The 21,324-nt window shown below is 38.1% G+C and overlaps 1 protein-coding gene across 1 annotated transcript in view; it reads left to right on the forward strand.

Moving 5' to 3' along the window:
• Positions 1-21,324, forward strand: part of LOC105032468 (putative DUF21 domain-containing protein At3g13070, chloroplastic) — an 85,411-nt gene that overhangs the window by 52,893 nt on the left and 11,194 nt on the right. The window contains exons 12-14 of the mRNA XM_010906923.4: positions 2,878-2,943; positions 7,435-7,551; positions 10,471-10,647. Coding sequence (XP_010905225.1) covers positions 2,878-2,943; positions 7,435-7,551; positions 10,471-10,647 — 360 coding nt within the window. The remainder of the gene's footprint in view (positions 1-2,877; positions 2,944-7,434; positions 7,552-10,470; positions 10,648-21,324) is intronic.

The raw sequence follows: 21,324 nt of genomic DNA on the forward strand, positions 1-21,324 counted from the left end.
AGAAGGGGGGCCGAGGGAGGGAGAGGGAGAGTGAGGAAGGGAGAAGGAGGGGGGAAGGTGGATGGCCGATGGAGGGTTAGGGAGGGGTGCAGAGGGGGCGCAAGAGGGGCTCGGTCCTTCGATTCTTCTGTTTCGTTCGAATTAGGAGGTACTGGAGAGGGTCCTTTTTTTATTTTGAAAAAATTAAGTGAAATCCCCTTAATTTCTTCAAACTAAAATGGTGCCCCCCTTTGGGATCGCTGTTTCGTTGTCCCCTTTTTATTTTGAAGAAATTAAGTGAAGTTCTTTTAATTTCTTTGAACTAAAAGGGGTCCCCATTTGGGACCCCTGTTTCGAATGAAACAGGGGAACCATAGGATGCAGCCATTTCCTCCACCCCTTTGTGCCCCTCCCCAGCCCTTCGCCAGCCTCCTCTAACCGTTTGCCTCCCTCTCCCTCTCTGCCTCTCTCTCTCTGTCCCTCCCCCCTCTCTCTGTCTTCCTCTCTCCTATTCTTTTTCTCCCCTATCCTCATCGATATCTCAACGGAGGGGCAGAACCATGCCCATATCCTCGGTGTGGTGCACAGGTGCAGTGCATCCCTTGCTTCAGGTCATAAATGGAATAGCTGTTGATCCAAATTTTGTCATACAATATGTTTTAACTAAATAATGTTAATAGGTCATAGATTGCTTTAGGTGTAATGTCATGTGGATACTCTAAAGCTTCAGTTTTTTGATGTGCTGGACACTTGGGATCAAGGTCTACAATCTCGATATTGGATACCGTACTGATACCTTACTGGATTAGTATAGCTGGTACAATATGGTACGTATTCCATACTAAGATAATTCTCTCAGTGTTTGCCGAACTATCTTGAGCCGGATGGTTCAGGATGTTTCGGGTCGTTTCGATGGTAAATCGAGACAGTTCGATCGAGCAAATTAGAACATCGGACAAGGAAGAGGAAAAGAGAGGAAGAGAGAGAGGAGGGGAGGGAAAGATGGGATGCCACTGCCGGTGGCCCGCTGAGGCCACCAGAGGGTTATGGAGGCCTCCGCAGCTCGGTGTTGTCCGATAGGATGTCTAATTGAGACAGATAGAGAGAGGGGAGCGATGGTACCAAAGGGAGGCTCAGTCGGCGTAGAGGCTGTCAGAGGGTGTCGGATAGCTGTCGTGGCCATCAGATGGTGGAAAATGCACGGACGGAGCTGCGGTATAGGGGCGATTGGCCCTATTTAGTTCATCGTGTTTTTTAAAAATGATGATGAACAGCGAAGCCGGCCAATCCATTGCCGGCTTTATTGTTTTAAAAAATTTTTATAAAAAAATTGGAGAAACAGTGAAGCTGGAAAACCTTGTGAAATAGGGGTGATTGCCCCTGTTTCACTCTCGGGGCACTGCAGGCTGTGATTGCGTCGTCTAGTAGCCACAGCGGCCAATCGAAGGTCCTCCGATGGTCTTTCCGTCGGCTTCCCCTCCCTTCTTTTCTTTTCCTCCCTTCTTTCTCTCTCTACTTCTCTCTTTTGGCCGAGATTTGGCTGAGGAAGCAGAGACCTTGGCACCCTCCGAGCATGTTGCTTGTGGCCACCATCGGCGTCTTCTCCGGCCACCCTTTCCTTCCCTCCCCTCTTTTCTCTCCCCCTCCCCTCTTTCTTTCTTTTCCTCCTTCCCTGGTTTCCTTCTTTTTTGTGTCAGTTCGTGCTGGTCCGATCCGGTATGGATCTGTGCCGACTCGTACCGTCGGCCAACCGGCATGAGTCTCAGTTTCGGTTCTGGTTCTACCGACCTTGAATCCTCTAACCATTTTTCTCTATTTTCTCGGTATGTCTTGATTCAGGCCTGTATATCTTGGTATGGGTCAGTAGAACCTTGGTGCACCTCAGTATTACTTGAATTTCATATCGGTTCCCTCCTGGTATGGTATAACATCCCATATTGGGCAGTATGGGGTGGTACGATAGATCATGCTTGGGGCACTTCATGACACTCTTTGACACTTCTTACGATCAAATTATATTTCCTTCATTGCTTGTATTTTGGTAGGGCTTCTACTTGAACTTTTTAGTTCTGACATGACAATTGGCAGCCATCTTATCAACTTTTCTGAATTCAAGGAAGCAAGGATCTAGCTTATTATTCATTATATGGACACATCGATGCATGTCTTCACTTACATATATATGATAAAAACATGTCCACATATTTGATTTTAGAAGAGCCCATGTTGGATTGATACCTGTATCCTATGTCTCAGTAACATTTGGGCTGGCTAGATGTTTTTATTTCAGAAAGACATACTTTTGATGTGCCGGGGTACTTGTTCTCGAGTTAATTAACTTTATCTGTTTTCGACAATCATTTAAGTTGGTTATTTGGCATATCTATCTCTATTAGGAAGTAAAAGATGTGTGAACTTCCAAACTTAAGCTTGCAAGAGATGCCTGGAATTCATTTTAAGGTATAGATTATTTCGTACTTTTGGGGTGCTTCTTTTTGAACAGGCATTCTTAGACAATGATTGTAGTATGTCTTCACATATTCTCTATCTTAGAATTATATCTAGGTGCACTTATGCTTCAAGGATGTATTCTTAGGAGTTAGAGCATTGCAATTTTTGTGAAATTTTTCCCTGATTTCAAGACATTAGAATTTGACAACTGAAACTGACTGGTTTGTGGGGGCTCATTAGAACGTGTGCAATAAAAGGTTTGCATAATTTAGAAAAATGAAACAAAAATCATCTTGAACTCCAAATATGGGCACTCTTTCTGATGCTCCTTCAGTGATATGTTTTGGCATAGAAGCTGCTTTTTATTCAGCACTAATCTACTGAACATCTCTCATGGCTATAATACTGACACTTGTCTTTCTTGTAATTTAATTTATTTTACAATAGATTGTGACTTTGGAAGATGTTGTTGAGGAAATTGTAGGTGAAATCTTTGATGAGAATGATTCCAAGGTATGAAAACTATTTTGAAGCATCTTCAAGTAGTGTTTATTTTAAATTTTAGTTGAAAGTTGTTCCTTCAATTTTCTTTATGATAACTTGATACATCCTTTTTTTCGTATATGCTTATACTGTCAGTCTCATACATAATATAGTTGTATATCTATTTCCTTTCAGATGTTAATTCATATTGGAAATTTCATATCTATTTTTTGAATCAAATAAAATAATGTGACAATATCATTAAAGAAGAAAGCGGCAATTGTTTCTTAAGTGCACCATTTTTTAATTTCTTTGAAAGGTTTTGTGTATGCTAGGTTGTCATCCATTGAAGGTTTACAACAAAGAATATGCTGTTAACTTATCTGATCGCATCTTCTTTGACAAAAAAATCCTTTGACTGGATCCCATAGCATATTTGTCTACAAAGTTAGCTTATCTATGCATCTGTCAGAATTGAATTTTTAGAAATAGGAACTTCTTACTTGTTAGGACTTGGGGAATTTGTTATGGCTGGGACTGACATGTCTCCAGTTGTAGTGGGGCTCATTGACTTTATGCCTTTATGATTTTACTGCTCTCCTGCATAAAATGATGGCTGATGTTTGGATGAAACCCTTGTTGTATTCAAAATTAGATAGTTGATATTGCTAGCAAGGACAGAAGTCGTAAACTGACATTAAAATGGGAGAAAATCAAATAGATGTCAAAAAATATCTAAATCAAAACATGGAAATTGGAAAATGAAATCATAAAAAAGAATGCTGATCACAAGAAAATTTCATCACGGATATGGAAAATGTGTAGTGGTGATGTGCAGTCTAAATAACAATTGCAGATAATTACTAAGGGTTTCTATTATTTGTTACTGGTACAGTATTTTTAATGATATTATATTATTATTATTGTTTTGTTTAATATTGTATTTTTAGAATATCTTATTAATAATATTATAGTACAATGATATACTATATTATATATTATATTATTTAATTATGTTTTTAGAATAAAATTATCATTTGTTTTATTAATATGATTTAAATTATTCGTATGATTATAATTATTTTGACATTGTATCCCTGTTTTTATACAATGTAATATATTAGTCATAGTTTAATGTTTTTATAGTCACTATAATAATATTGAAGTTAGAAGTGATAATTATATTTGATATCTTAATATAACATTTGTTTTTCATTTTGTATTGTATATGCTATATAATACTATTATTTTTGAATTATTGTTGTAATCACTAAAATGATATTAATATTAGTATTATCTATATTGATGTTAGAATATTATATTAACATAAATATGATTTGTCTTCATAATATGATATTATATTATTGATATCACTTTTAATATTAAAATTATTAACATTATGATTAGTATTTAAATATGATTAACATTATATTGTTATAAAGATATTATTATACTTATGATGTTATGATAAGTTTCAGTTATTGTAGTATTTTATTTATATTATCATATTTTATAGTATTTTTATATTTGCATTATTTTATAATCATTATAATAGCACTAATATTGGTATTACTGTATTGTTGTAACTTGTAAGAATAACATGAACATTACTATATCGATAGTATTAATTAGTAATATTAGTGTATATTACTTTATCATAATTGTATATTTTATATGGTTCTAAGTTATATGATATTATATTATTATTGGTATTAGTTATACCAGTATGATTTATAATATTACTGTTAGTATTATTAATGTTAATATGTTACTAACAAATAATAATATATTACATTATATGCTACTAGGCTTGGTTAATTCCCTAGATTTGGACTTATCCAAGCATAGGAATCAAAATCAATCATTCCTGAGGATTCTCCAGAATGCAATCTCGAGAGTGGGAAAACAATTCCTGATTTCCATTTCTGAAAACCAAGTTGTCTGTGCTGGCTGGACATATGCACTATTGTACTGATATTACTGAAACATTTGTAAGTTCCCTGTTTATTTATTCACTCCTTGCAAGGAGTATTCATGAATACAACAATAAGCAAGGAGCTATAGATTGTTTGCTTCCTATTTCATGACCAATGATGCATATCATAAGATAGTCGATGGGCATACCTATTTGTAGCCAATTATCAAAAGTATAAAATACTTAAAAAAAGCCAAATAATAATTCTTTTTGTTGGTGTTGCAGTTCAATATTCTTCATCATCTATATATCTCAAAGTCTTCTTCAACAGCATTGCCATTTAGAACACCTTGTGGCTTAGAGTTTCTGGGGGCATGCTATAGCTTGGAGATATAAAGCAGGGCAATTCTTCCATTAATCTTTTCTCTTACAGAAAAATCACGAATTCATCAGATACTTTTGATTGTTTATCATATTACTTTGAGTGGCTTAATATTTTCATAATGATGTACAATAAAAGATCAAACTATAGGTTAGCAATTAAGAAGAGGAAACATTACTAATATTCTTGAAGGACAATTAAAAAAAAAATTCAAAAAATGAAGACTATAAAAAATGAAGATCAAGATCACCACCTATCAACTGATAGTGCTATAACCATCAATATGCTCAAAGATTATATATTATGCTCTTAAACACATAGGCCTATCCTCTTTGTATGGAGCTTACATTACTAAATGGAATTAAAACCTAAAATTGGTTCCAAAATTCCAACCATTTGTTGGAGAAGGATCAAGCAACTGGTTTGCCATTCTGGTTCAAGAACATGAGCATGAAGATTTAAGACCAAGGATCTTGCTCTTACATTTACATATTCAATGAAGAATATAGAAGTCAGTAGAGAAAAACATTAGCATTCAATACAATAAATTAAAGAAACAAATGTTTGATGGTAAAAGGTTCAATATAAGATGTGACATCCATAAATAATGTGAAGTATGCCTACAATTGGAAATGTGGAGGCAATAAACCAAAACAAACAATAGGCAATAATCTTTTTAAGTTACATGCTGCATTCCTACGTTCTTTCCCTGCAATTTGGGCAGCTTATCTAGGACCTAATTATCATGTGGATGGTTAGGTGCCTATGCACCGTGCACATCCTAAATCAAAATATCTTGTCATTAGGGGCATTTCAGGTAGAATAGAGAGGATCTTGGTGGTTGGATCTGGGGTTGAGAGAGAGACGGACGGAGGGAAAATAGGGAGTAGCTAAGTGATGGAGGAATTTGTGATAGTGAGTTGTTAAATTCCATGGGATGGAGGTGTCCTAGTTTATTCATGGAATAAAATGACCTGCCATCCCGTCCTGTCCTGACAGTGGCCTTGATCATGCGACCTGGTAGATATCCTTCATCTCTCTCTCCTCTTTTTTTCTTTCTTTTTCTTCTGCTTTCCTTTCTTTTCTTTCTTTCTGCCTTCCTTTCTTTCCTTTCCTTCTTATTTCTTTTCTAATCTCTTTGTTTCTTTTTTTCCTTTTTCCTTTTTCTTCTTCTTTTTCTTTCCTTTCTTCCTTCTTTTCTTCCTTTTTCTTCTCCCTTCTGCTCTTTCTTCCATTTTTCTTCTTTTTTTCCTTCCACTTGTTCCTTCTCTGTCTTTTCTTTTTTTCTTTCCTCTTTCTTTTTTCCCTACGTGGATGGATTTCAGAGCCCTGACCCCATCCTGATCTTGTTTTCTCATAAGAACAGGATGGGATAGGTGGGACGCCCCCCGTCCTGTTGGGATGTAAAACGTTGGCGGTGAGGACCAATGTCAATGGGATTTTGAATAGGCTAAAGTTTTTCTATTTCCTTCATCATTTCTCTCTCCTCTTCGTATTCTTTCTTTGTACTTTCTTTTTATCTTTTTCCTCATCCTCCCTCCTTTGATTCCTACAACAACAAGAGTTGTCGTATGTACTTGGCAAGGGCAAATTTCATTGCTGTTTATTGCATCCCTATGGTTGTTGTGATTAGTAGCAAGGATGCATTCCTTTGGAGATTCTTGTGTCTATTGAGAAGTAGAAGAGAAGGCAAAGAAAAAGGATACTAGAAAGTAAGAATGAAGCAAAAGAGAAGTTTGGGCTTCTTAATCTCAACCGCCTGTCTAGATGGTACTGTTCACCATTTTTTGCCTCCATTGCTAGCCACCTGTGCTTAGTTTCTTCAACACATTTATCTACTGACAGAGTAGCACGATTTTCTTTTTTTTTTTTTTTAAACATCCATTTAACTAAAAATTTGAATAACATCGGTAGCTGCTTTAGGACATGATACTGTGAAAGTTTGTTTTTGAGCTGTTTTGTCAAATCTTAGGCAATGAAACTGGGTATTGGCAGTGTCATCATTCATCCTTCTTTTGCATTTTGCTTTGCTAGTATTGAATTTCAAAATCAAAATGTCTGTTTACCTTATTATGTCAACATGATTGCAGATGTTTGATGCATATTAAAATCTATGCATTTTCTGGTATTTGTTGCATTGGTCACTTTTAAAAATTTTTGTGCTTAAACATGACATCTGTTTATTATTAATGTTCTTTTCATATGTAAATTGGTTATCCTGCAGGAAGAGATCCAGAAAAAAACTGGTCACATAGTGATGCAAGAAGATGGAACATTTGATGTTGATGCAAATACATCAATTGACCAGCTTTCTGAGGAATTAAATATCAAAATACCTGAGGTGTGTTTTATTTTGGTCTAATTATCAAATTCTTCCTTTTTCTTTCATTTGTGGACAGAGTTAGTCTTCCTTTTACTTGAATACTAACAACTCTTGTTCTTCCATATCTTAGATTCTTGAAATCTTTTTGTTTTAATAAGTGGAGTGTAGGAAAACTACTTTTTAATCAGGTCAAACTTTTATTCATCTTTCTCTTTGCTTATTCATTTTTAGATTCTTCAGTCTGAAAATATTTTCTGCTCATTTTTGTTTTTTTTTTTTATTGTTTATTGAAGCGCTTTTATTTTACTCCTAACTCATGCTTTTAATTGTAATTGAACCTACTAGTCAACTATTCAAATTCTAGTTTTATCTTCGCTTATAAAGGGAGCCCATTACACGAGGGTATCTCTATTGCAAGGTTTGAGGAGAGTTAGATGCACGTGCAGCCTTATCTCTATGTACAGAGAGGTTGTTTTTGTGTTTCAAACCTATGACCTCTAGGTCACAATGGAGTAACCTTTTGTTGTGCCAAGGCTCACCTTAGTCTTATCTTATAATAGCAAAATTTAGGATTAAAAACAAGCCCAAAAAATGATCGTGACAAGTGAAGCCAAAGTTTTGGAACTTGGAAGTGACAAATTTATACTTTATGTATCAGCGATCTTATTGCTTGAATGGCATTGATGGGGTTAATTTTGTCATACACTGGTATTGGACATGTTAATGCACTTTATTTATCTAAAGACAAAGGAAAATTTGATGGATGGCCGTTAATCCATCAATCATGATTTTTTAAAATACATTTGAGAAATGGTCTCTGTTTAGTAGGTATCTCTTTCTCGCTTTCAATCGCTGAAGAATAATGAAGGGTGTCTTTAATTAAATAACCACGATCAATCAGCCTTTTCCCACCTATTGGAGTTGGCTTTTAACTCAAGGAAGAGTGTATTTACATGAGTGAGGTGAGATGCACAGCTCAAGGAGGTTAATGGAATAGAAATATGAAATATAGATCTGGATAATTATGGAAACTTCAAACATTAAAATAATGTGGGCCTCAGAAGAATATAGAATGGCTGGGAAAGCAACGAGCCCTTTAATCCCTTCCCCCCTCCCTCTTCCCCTCCTTATAGGTAGAGGAAAGAATCAGTTAATATCCCTTTGAGAATCTTCATTTCATAAAGTGCCAGAAATCCACTTTTCCTTTTTTCTTGCTGAGACACCTTGTTTCCTTTCTTACTTGACTGTGAGATGGAGTAAATTCAACATCTGACAGATCTTCCCAGATTGCATTTAATATATAGTCTAGATTGGAAAGATCATGTACTTATAAAGCTTGCAAACAATCTTTAGTAGGTTGTCATGGCTTGACCCAGCATAGCATATTCTGTCACTGGATAAGCCAGGTTTGAAGCCCTAGTTGAATCAACATAAAATTTTAGGCTAGGATTACCTTAGGTCAGGCCTATGAACATCTCCATTCATCATTATATGGATTGACTCTTTTCCCTTCATGGTTGGCACCAAGGAAGGCAGAACCGGAATCGGGACCTGTGTCGGCCGATCGGCAGTACGAGTCGGTATAGGTACGTATCAGACCGGCATGAACTGACACAGAGGAGAAGAGAATCGGGAAGGAGGAAAAGAGAGAAAGAGAGAGAGAGATAGAGAGAGGGAGAGAGAAAGAAAAGGAGGGAAAGCTGCTGGAGGGCCTCCGGCTGGCCGTCGTGGCTGTCGGATGGCGCAGTTGAGGCATGCATCGCCGTGGGTGTGAAATAGGGGCGATCGCCCCTGTTTCACAAGATGTTTTTAAGAAACCTCGATTACAGTGGAGTCGGCAATGTGTTTGTCGGCTTCACTTAATGGGTTTGAGTAAAGCTAGCACACCCATTGCCGGCTTCATTGTTTTTAATTTTTTTTAAAAAAGTTTTTGAAAGTGAAGCTGGCACACCCATTGCCGGTTTCACTGTTTTTAAGTTTTTTTTTTTAAAAAAAATTCTCAAACAGTGAAGTTGGCAATGGATTTCGTTGGCTTCACTCAAGTGAAGCCGACAAATCTGTTGCTGGCTTGACTATTTATCGTTATTTTTAAAAAAACACGAGTGAACAGGGACGATCGCCCCTGTTCTGTGGTTGCGGCTCTTTCCGCGCATTTTTCGCTGTCCGATGGCCATGGTAGCCATCCGGTGCTCTTCGATAGCCTCTCCGCCAGCTGCGCCTCTCTTTGGTACCGTCACTCTCTTTTTTTTCTCTCTTGATTAAATATCCTATTGGGCGACACCGAGTCACAGAGGCTTCCGCGGCCCTCCGACAGCCTCAACGGGCCACCACTAGCCTTCTTTGGCGTCGTCCCCTCTTTCCTTTCCCTCCTCTCTCTCTCTCTCTCCCCCTCTCCTTCCGATGTTCTGATTTGCTCGGCCGAACCGTCCCGGTTTGCTGCCGGTATGGCTCGGAATGCCTTGAACCATCTAATTCGGGATGGTTCGATGAACCCTGTTTGGCATCCGTATTCAGGTTTGCGAAAATCTACCTTCCAATCCTGAATGGATATTACAAATAAACAACTGAATAGCAAGATTCAATGAGAAAATCATATACGAAAATTTATTCCATGCTAAATTAGTCAAAGTCTTCAGCCTTGTCTAGCCTAAATTGAGCCTTTTGTTCTCTGGCTTCTAGTAATAGCTTTAACTTAAGTTTCACTTGCAGAGTCCACATGAAACATCTTTACCTGCAGATTTGTGTGTCTCTAGTTTTCCGATAAAATTAATTTAATAATCTGATAAGTTCGTTGTGCTTGTGAGTATGCATGCTTTTCACTTTTATCATGGATATCATACTAATATGTACCTTCAGAACAAGTTTTACCATCTATGAAATAAATGTTGCACTGATCAAGTTACTTTTTTGAAGTTCACTTCTATTTTGTTGTTACAGGATCATCAATATGAGACGGTATCTGGTTTCATCTGTGAGTCTTTTGGATATATACCAGAAGAAGGTGGGAAGACTGTTGTGGTAGTTGAGAAGGAAAACCAAGAAGAAAATAGTGAATACACAGATACTGAATACAATCATCACAATGAGGAGACACATCAAACATATGAACTTGAGGTATGCTTTCATGATCATCTCTATTGAATTGTTTAATTTAATCATTGTGTTTAATATAATATATTTACAACATTATGATATAATTTATATCATTACCTATAAAATCGCCTACCAGCCTTTTTCACTATTGTGTTCTGAAAAATAAGCATCATGAAGTATGATCTCATCTATCACCATTCACCTTCAATTGCTTGTTAAATAATTTATAATAATTTTTTTTTCACTGTCACTGATGTATATCTGACTGTCAGAAAACCATACTTTTCTTGGGTTCAGCAAGTTGTATGGTTAACCACCTTGCCAACATGTCATGAAGAAATTGTTGTTAATTATTTTTGCTTAGAAAATTTCCATAGCATTTACGGTTGTTATATTAGGAGACTCTCTGTTGCAGTCTATGGTTGCACAAATATTTGCTAACCCTTTTAGTGAGGTTGAGGTGCTAATTGTTCTTCAAAAGTTTGGGTTGAGGTTTAAGAGTCTGCATATTCACAATTTTTTTAGCAGCAGATATTAAAATCTTCAATTTTGCAGCTTTCTGCAGTATGTAAAATGTATGTATAGTGGTACAGTCTTAGGACTGAAAAAGGACTTTGGAGACCTCTTCATGATGATTGTAAAGGTTGCAACTTGCTAGTGGATTTCTAGGTGTTGTCGAGAAATTCCAGCAAGCGTAAACCTGCTGGTGCTGGAAGCCTTTAGAACTGAATTTCCTATGGTTCTGTTCCACTGTTGTAACAAAAGGGGGGGACTTTGGGGCTGTCTTGAAATTCCAGCATGCACCAAACTGTAAAAGTCATGAATGTGATGGCAGTTACTAGGAAGCAAATGAAAAGAAGGAAGAGTTCAAAAGCTTGTACTTCAAGTAATAATTGTGTGAAACGGTAAATACAATAGATTTTTCCAGGAAGTTAATACAAAAGGAAATCTATTGAAAAGACAGGAAAGAAATACTACGGAAGAGAGAAGATTAAGAAGGAAAAGAAGAATGCTGGGGAAGCAAAGAACAGCACTTAGGAAACCAAGAAACAGATAAAATACCAGCTCTTTTCTCCAAATCTCCTAACATTTTTCCCATTCCCGCCTATACACTGGATATCCCTTCAGCAGTCAGCTCCACATACGGGGAAAGAGACGGAGGGGTCGATGCCTCTTCCTCTCCTAGCTTCCTATGTTTATGTGGTTGTCACCATCTATGGGCCCTCCACTTGTACAATAGGGTTATGTAGCCTTTCTTTTTAACTAAAGAAAACATGTAAGGATATTAAGAGTTCAATTTTCAGCATCCATAAGCTTGTATACATCACATCCAAGATAAAAACAACATGTTTAATTATTCAACACAATTATATGCTACTGATAAGTCTGTAGGATATGTTAATTTGACTCAAAAATATGGAGCCCTAGGCCTACTAATATAAAATAAAGATGCACAATATGCCTTTATTTGTCACTACCACCATCATTATCAATAGATGGACTAGGTTAAATCTATTTTCCATCTACTGAAACAAATTTACAATCCAAGGGCTCTAAAAGCCTCACTGATCAATAGATAGACGAGATCAATTTTTGTTCTGTCCAATTAAAGTAACTTATTATCCAATGACCCTAAAAGCCTCATGGATTGATAGGTAGATTAGGTTAAATTGTTAAGTCTATTTCATTGAAGCAGCTTATGATCTAGCAGCTCTAAAAGCCTTGCAGATGGCTGAAGGGGCTTGATTAAATTGTTTAGTCCATCTAATTTTTGCAACTTATTTTTTGATGGCTCTTAAAAACTTGTAGACTAGTAGATGGACTAGATTTGACCATTTAGTACATCTAATTAAAGTAACATACAGTCTGATAGAACCAAAAGCCTCATGGATCAATAGATGGACTAGATTGAATGATTCAGTTCATCTAATTAAGGTAACCTAAGGTTTGATGGCTCTAAAAGTATTGTGGATCGAATATAGAGAACTTATCATCTCATAACTATAAAAGCCCCACTTATAGTCTGAAATATTGTATTACTGCACTAAGTTATAGAAGAAACACATAAACTAAAGGCTAAACTTATAATGCTACTATTCTATTACTGCTACTAAAGGCTGAACTTATAATGCAATGGTATCAATTTGATCTGGCCCTAAAATGAGTATCCCAAGGGGCTTCCTAGAGCCAATTGTAGTTGGAAAGCCTCAGCAACCGCTTCTTAAAGATGGGAACAACCACACCATTAGAATATATATTGAAAGGACTGGAAGGGGTTGGCTGGCTTAGAATTGAAAGGTCAAAAGAATAGCCATCTAAGACATATATGGTTGCCAAGTTGTTTTCCTTGGCTTGTCTATAAATACATTATAGAATGCAAACATGCTTTCTTTTAATCACTAGTTTGTTTTCATGGAAAGTTGAGTTGCTGTCCCACCATGCGCTCCATGTCTTCTCCTTTTCCTTTTCTTCTCATTCACAAGAAAGCTATTTTGTGTCGCATAATCAAATGTAGAGCTTAAACCCTTCTTCTATTGAGAGTCTAAAGCAGGGTTTGCCGTACCTATCCGAACTGGCCGGTACGGGGCGAACCGAGCCGGACTGGCAACTAGCCGATCCGGTTCAGGCCTTATTTTCGGAAAACAAGGGGTGCCGGACCGAACTGGTTGGTTCAGTTCGGTATGCTACATGAACCGCCCGAATCGGATGGTTCAGTCTAGTTCGATGCGATACGGGTCCGGTTCGATCCGGTTCAGTGCGATATTTTTTAGTGGTGGTGGATGAGAAGTTTTTTGATTTTTTTAATGTCGGTACAGGTCGGTATGGTACGGTACTGTACCGTATATACCGAGCAGGAATCGGTACGGGTCTCAGTACTGGTTCCTGAAACCTTGGTCTAAAGGTTTCAACCCTTCTTCTATCAAGAGTCCTAGGAGGTGCTTGGTTAGAGGAAGTGGAGGTTTGAAATCGGAATGGAAATGGGTGACTCTCATTCCAACCGTTTGGCTAGGAGTCCCATTCTAATTCTGATTCTGATTCTGGGGTGGAATGGGAATTGCCCAATCTATATAAAACTCAATCCCTACTCTCCTTTATAGATTCAAATTTTCATTTCAATTTTGATTTTAATTCTGATTTTGCTTACGAACCAAGCGCTTCGTTAGATTCTATTTAAAAGAGGTAATTAACCCCATAATATGAAGTAAGCCTTTTGTCTATATTTGAATCAAAAGTTACTAGGGGGTGTTTGGTTCGCAATCGGAATCGGAATGGGAATGGATTGGAATCGGAATCGGAATGGGAGTGGATTGGAATCGGAATTGTTTGAGACCCGAATCAGAATCGGAATGGATGATTTCGGTTGTTGTTGTTTCGCTCAAGTCAGCTCAAATCTTCATTTTTATTTTTAACTAAAAATCTTTAAAAATTAATTATTTTAAAAATTGATAATGAAATCAAAAGAATCCCTAAAATTTCTCTTCCTTTCCCCCTCCTTGCCATTTCTGTTGCCGTGAAATTTTAGGGCTTCCCTTCTTGCCTCCTCCCTCCACCGCCGCGATTGCATCCCTTCCGGTGATGTCCTCCCTCGGCTCTGGTGAGCTTTACACCCCCATCACCCGCCTCCACCAGCGGTTCGACTAGCACCACAAGCGCAAGCTGGAGGACTATGCTCTCCTCTCCTCTCCCTTCGCCGCCGCCGTCGACGACTCCAACGATGACGACGATCAAGATTCCTTCCCCCTTCTAAGGATGCACAAGCTCAGCTCCTCATCCTCCTCGTTAGCGACGATCATCCCTTTTAGTTTAGGCCTCAGCCTTCCTCCTCTTCCCCCTCCACCTCCTCCTCCTGCTTGACCCTCCATTTCTTCATTCGATTAATGTCCCAAAACACGATCGTGATCCACGTCTGCCCGAACGACACCGTAGACTCCATGATCGATCAGCTCCAATCCATCATCGGCATCCCCATCATGGAGCAGCATCTCCTGTACCGTGGCCGCCAGCTTTAGGGTGAGGCAACCCTCGTCGCCTGTGCTGTCGAGAACGATGCCAGCCTCCAGCTCACCGGCCGCCTCCGCAGCACCAAGCACCCCAGAGCCTGGCAGGTCGTCGAGGACCTCATCACCTCCATCTGCTCTCTCGACACCATTAGCAACGACTGCGTCCACGCCACGAGGATCAATGTCAAGGGCCTCATCAAGCGTTTCCTCTCCCTCGCTTGCAACATCTTCAAATTTTGACTCATTCTAGTGGAATGAGATTTTGACTCCACTCATGCTACCAGAGTGGGTAAGTCCAAAATGCTATGACTACCATATTAAAATTGGGCAAGTCCAAAATGTTATATGACTGCCATGTCATTAAACTGGATATTCAAAATACAATGACCACATCTTTAAATTGGACCAATTAAAATATGAAATGACCTCCATGTTGGAAAATCAATAACCCTAAAATTGTTTGAACTTGTATGCCATTAAACTAGATAATCCCATGTAGTTTGACCTCCATGCCGCTAAATTGGATAAATTCGAAATAACAGAATGATCTCTGCATCATTATTTTGGACATATCCAAAATGAATATGAACTCTGGGCCATTAAACTTGGTCGATTGAAATGCAAGGACCACCATGCTGTAAAACTAAATAAATTTAAGTTTGACATATCACATACATGGATGTGGATTGAATATTCAAATATAGATGCAAACGAGGTTTGATATATTCATTTATTGATGTATCTGAGGGTATGCCTTTAGTTAGGCCTCGTAAATATTGAGTAATTTTACATATATCAATCTTATTTTATTTCATCACTTTTATAAGATCTCATAAATGGAAGCTCCCTGATTTCAATGGGTAATTAATAATAGACCCTTGGGTCTACTGGAGGCCTTGAGCCAACATAAAATAATAAGCCCTAGCACATAAGATGAATTTGGAGGAAGCATATCCTAAACCGTATGCGCATCATTTGTATATTTTAAGGGTAACCAGGGGGAAAGATTTGTGATCCCACAAAGTCCACACTAGTTAAGATTAGGATTCTATCATAAAGTATACAAGTTGTTGGTTTGGATTGCATATTATAAGATTCTTTACCATTTCTCTGAAATGGTGAACATGCACAGAGAGAAGCCTGATTATATTGTAATTCGAATGAATAATGAGGAAGAGACCATTATATATGGATATAAAAAGTTCACTTTGAGCAAATTGGAAGCTCATGTAGATCTTGTGCGTGATACAAACACCATGTTTAAGTATTCAGCAGAGATATATGCTACTGATAACTGTAAGATATCTTAACTTGACCCAGAATCTTGTAGGGCTAAGCCTAAGAGACCCAGATAAGGAGACATGATATGCTATTATTCACATTATCATCCACAATATCAAACTCAATACTCAAAACGTTTTTCTTTTTCTTTTGCCTTTGGATGACCAAGCAAAGTTTTCTTCCTTGTTCAAGAACCTTATATAGCATACTTTGTATGGATGGTTCTTATCTTTACAAAAGTATAAAACTAAATTTGATTTTGAATGTAACCAACAAAGCATGCTTTGCCCTCTAGGGAATCAGTACAGTTTCTCCTTTTAGGTAGAAAATTGGGAGCCGGAATCACTTTTTCCAACAAATGTTGAAGATGGCTATCTTCTTTCTTTTATTGAAAATCTAAGGAGATTGCTAATTTTAAATTTTGGAAGCTTACTTATTACTTATTTTGTGTCATGACCAGGAACCCAGCTCTGCCAAGTCTGGAATGTGACTACAATCTTGATCAATCAATGACTTGATTTAATTTCATTAATTTTCATGGAAGCATATTTAAACCTCAAGACATGTTATTATAAAGTAAATGGCCATTTCATAATACAGAGCAACTAAAATCTTGTCCAAACTAAACTTTTCAACACATTCTTGGAATCAAACTAAGATTTATTTCATTCAATTGTCTTAGATATGCAAAAATAATTCAGTTGAGGGGCACATATTGCATCCTTCAGTATTGGTGCTTTACATGCCCCTGCTTACTTCACTAATATGGTCACTTTTATAGCTATAAACCGTACCTTAAGATTACATTAAGGATCTAACTCTTCCTTCTGTGGTAGTAGCTTCACCATGTGCACCAAAAGCACTTTAAGCTTGGTAGAGGTTAACGTCAATTAGCCTTTCTATCTAAAATATCATAATTAAATGATGAGCTACATATCTCAGCAAGTACCCAAATATAAAAATTCATATAGTTAATGTACAATATCTTATGATACATATCTAGGCATATCTTTTTGTGTAAAATAATTAAAACATTTGTTGAGGGAAACACTTAAATACAATTAGAAACACTTGAAATGACTAGGGTACACTTAGAAACACTTGGATTCGCTGAAACTATGAAATACTTATCATGATCATTTCAATACCAACTAGTCAGAAACCAGCTATTATACCTGCTAATCAGGAGTTCATTGATCAATAGGCTTATTGGCTAAGGGTTCACCAAAACCAAACCTGCTGGTCAAGGGTTAGTTGCATCATGTCTTTACTTAGAATACGAAGGCCAGCAATCTATCCCCTACTGGCTGGGGTCACTACATTGTGTCTGTTGAGAGCATGAAGGCCAACATCTACCCTGCTGCCTAGGGTCACTTATCACAATATGACTATCCAGAAGTGTTTGTTTCAATTCATAACAAATGAAACTTTTCACTTTCAGGCAATATAATGATTGATGAACATTTTGAATGACCAGAGTCAAAAATAATGTCTTTGAAATGTTTAAATCATAATGACTTGACGTTGATAAATTTGGATGCCAAATAGCCATTCAAAGCACATATTCTTCATAATCCACTTGCCATAAAACATTAGAAAAAAGATTGGGAAATTATGAGAACTTTGTTCATTTACATATAACAATGAAATATAACATAACTTTAGAGAATTCATAGATAGTGAAGAGTAGAAAACCAATTTCTGAATCCCTAAAAAAACTGTAAATTATTTGCTAAATTATAGATCGTCAATTATGCAAGGACACTTACGTTACAAGGTATGTCCAAATCTTCACAGCATAATTCCTTTTCTTTTAGCTTGCTACCACTCTTTTTTTACTTCCTCTCTTCACTAGTTACTTCCCATAAGCGTCTGAGATTTCTAGAGTTTCCAAAATATTACAAAGATGGCAGCACTCTCTTATCATAGGTTACTTCTAAGCATGAGGTTTCTAGCCATCACTATTTAGTAGCTAGATCATAGTTCGTCGAACCGGTCTGAATTGGACAGTTCGGGTTGTGCCGAACCATATCGGTTGCTAATTGGTGCAGTTTGGATGTCCAATTCAGAACATTAGTGAAAATGGAGTAAGGGAGAAGGAAAGAGAGGAAGAGAGAGAGAGGGGTGGGGAGGGAAGGAAAGAAGAAGCCGATGGGGGCCTGTCGGGGCCGTTGAGACTCCAGGTCTCCTCATTTCATGGTCGTGGGGAGGTTTTGGGCTGCTCGGCGGCCATGGTGAAGGAAAAATCATTTTTTTTCTTGTAAGATTTTTTAGATCTAATGAGATCTGGGGCGGAATATTTTTAAAAAAAATTATCCTACTTTATTTCAGATCTAAGGTCTATTAGATCTGATTCTTATTATCTGATATTTAATCTAAAATCAAATCTAAAACTTGAGGATTAGAAGAATACCTTTAGGGTAACTAGATTATCCCGTAGATGATCGCAGCAACGCCCAAGGTTCTAAAATAGCCACGCAGTCGCCTGGCCTCTATCGGTATCCACTCGAGCAGGATCTGGATCGTCTTCTCCTCGCGAATCTTTGCTCCAAAAATTAGATCTAGATCTGATCTGCAAGATCTTCAAAAGCTGGAGCAGCAGCTTCTCGATAAATCCCTGCAGCCTTCTGATCAGGGAGCCACCACACCTTGGACAAGCACCAGATGGATGCCCAACCTTTTGGACGTGAAGAGGAGAGGGAGAGGAGCAGAGGAGGCATGGAGAAGTGGAGGGGTTTCACGTTTTTGTTGGGTATTTAGCAGATTCTCTAAACCCTAAGTGCAGACAGGGTTTAAATAGACCCTGCTGCGTCATGCAGTGCCACATCATTCGACCAATCAGAAAATTTTAATTAATTCTGAAAAAATTCTAATTGGAGTGATGTCGTCTGATCATATTAGATAAGAACCCCACCAAACCCTCCTACTGTTGGCGCCAACACTGGATAAACACAGTGAGATTGGCGCCCAACAGTTTGCGTTTTTTATTTCATCCTAATCCGTTGGTAGGGTCTTTCTTAGGCCACCGACCGCCTCTGCCCGAGCTACATTCATTCGCTACTGGAAAGTGACGATTTCCAAATGGACTCATTCATTAGATAGAGAAGATCGCCCGTAGCTGAATCGGACACAACCCATTTTCTGGTCTTTTCTTTCGCTTTCGAACGAATCCATGATTTCGAGTTGACCTAGCGGCATTCTGTTTCAAATTCTCATGCGTTGTTGCATCAGGGCATCTCAATTAATGGACTGAGGACTAGGGCAATTCAGGAGTCGATCAAGGCATAGAGTCCTCATCTCATGGGACTCTATCTTTATCCACTTGGGGCGCACGCCATATCTGATTATGGCGCCCACTTTGAGGGTAAAATTAATAGGTGGACACTCCATAAAAACTCTCCAATGACCTCTTGTCAAGTGGCCTTCAGTCCAAGGTCCATGGGTCAACGTTTGACCAATGTCCTAAAATGGAAATGGCAGGTGACAGGAATTAGCAGATGTTGTCTTAAATTCATCTCATGAATTAAGATAAGATTTTTCTGAGCTGGACTGGCTCCAGTCAGATTGAGAAAAACTTTCTCAAGATTCTCTGGATGAGTCAAATCACATTTGGCTCAGTCGAAATAGAAAAGATTACACGAGAAAGTTAGGCTCAATCGTGTGCTAGCACGATTTTCTTGAACCTAATTGGATCTAATCCAAATCAATCGAACTGGGCTAGCTCAATTGATGACATCCAAATTCTAACTCTTGTTTGTGTGATCCAGTGAGGTTCATTTTCGTATGGTAATGAGACATGTCGTGATCTCATCATCGACATCATCGAAACTTCTTTCGATGGACCAGAACTCTTCTGATTCAGACAATTTAGAATGATCGATTATCAATATCATTCTAATTGCTTCCAAAATCCATCAGTGACACCTAGCAGTATATGGTGGCAACCCATCAGAAATGAAGACGAACCTCTCGGTGCAGCTACCTGTGTGATTGAGTTCCTCTATAATGAGTCCCGACTAAATTAGGATTAAGGTGAACTCGTCAAACCCAACATCAGTCATATGAATCAATCGATCGATCCAAATATGATGTGAAACCTTAATGGAAAACTCTTTTCCATTATTTCACTCTGCTATGGTCATGGGCTTAAGGACTCGATCTTTCGATCATCATAGGACTACTCTCATCTATCGAAGTTGATAGATCCCATCTTGGTGCAATCTGGTTCCTACAATGAATATGCTACAGCCAACATACATTTCAGGGTTCCGAATGGCTAGAAGATCGAGTTATGGTGTAGTCAAACTATAACACACTCAAGGTGAACTGTCGATATACCTCAGGTCAAAGAACTAGACACACAGCTGCAGCATCGAGCTAGTCATCGACGAGAAGGTAGACTTGTTTATGACTGCTCGAGGTGGTCACGTTCAGTACTCTCGTTCTCAACGAATACCTGTACTCTCACTCCAGTATCTCCACACCGTAGACTCAAGATACATCTACCCTAAGAAAGCGATCGTACATCAACCTTCCGGATCGATCACCATCCTCGTGATGATCCTATGGTCAGGAGCTGTTTATGAGTTATATAAATTCATGCCTTAAATTTTCAACTCTTGAAAATATGAATTAACATTCCTACTAACTCAAAGGATGCATCACAGACATAATGTACGCAATGTGATAGTAGAATAACCCTTTTATTCATTTATAGTCAAAATTATAAGTTTGCCCTTACATTTGTACAGGAATGTGTCAGCCAATCTGGCATTTAGGGCACACATCTAACAAACTCCCACTTGACCTAATGCCAATTGGCTACATATCTAAGTCCCATCTTCTTAAGGTGGGCTTCGATCTTCTGCTGGCCTAATGACTTTGTCAGTGGGTCTGTCATATTGTCTGTGGAGTCGACTCTCTTAACCTCGACATAATCCTTTTCGAAGTAATCACGGATCAGATAGAATCGCCGCTCGATATGCTTGGACTTCTGGTGAGACCTTGGCTCCTTAGCTAGGGCTATGGCGCCATTATTGTCGCAGTAAAGAAGGATGGCATCCGATGACATCACTCCAAGCTCTGCGGCAAACTTCTTGTACCAGAATGCCTCCTTTGCAGCTTCTGATGTAGCAATATACTCTGCCTCCATGGTGGAATCAGCAATCACCGTCTGTTTGGAACTCTTTCAGCTAACTGGACCATCATTGCAAATGAACAGACTCCCAGATGTCGACTTTCGATCATCTATATCAGACATAAAGTCTAAGTCTGTATATTCTTGAATCTGGAGTTCTCCATTTTCAAAGACTAGAAACATATCCTTAGTCCTTCTCAAGTACTTAAAGATACATTTCACAGAAGTCCAGTGCTCTTCGCCTGGATTCGACTGATATCTACTTGTGACACTCACAGC

Source organism: Elaeis guineensis, chromosome 13, assembly GCF_000442705.2.
Source record: "Elaeis guineensis isolate ETL-2024a chromosome 13, EG11, whole genome shotgun sequence".
Taxonomy (NCBI): domain Eukaryota; kingdom Viridiplantae; phylum Streptophyta; class Magnoliopsida; order Arecales; family Arecaceae; genus Elaeis; species Elaeis guineensis.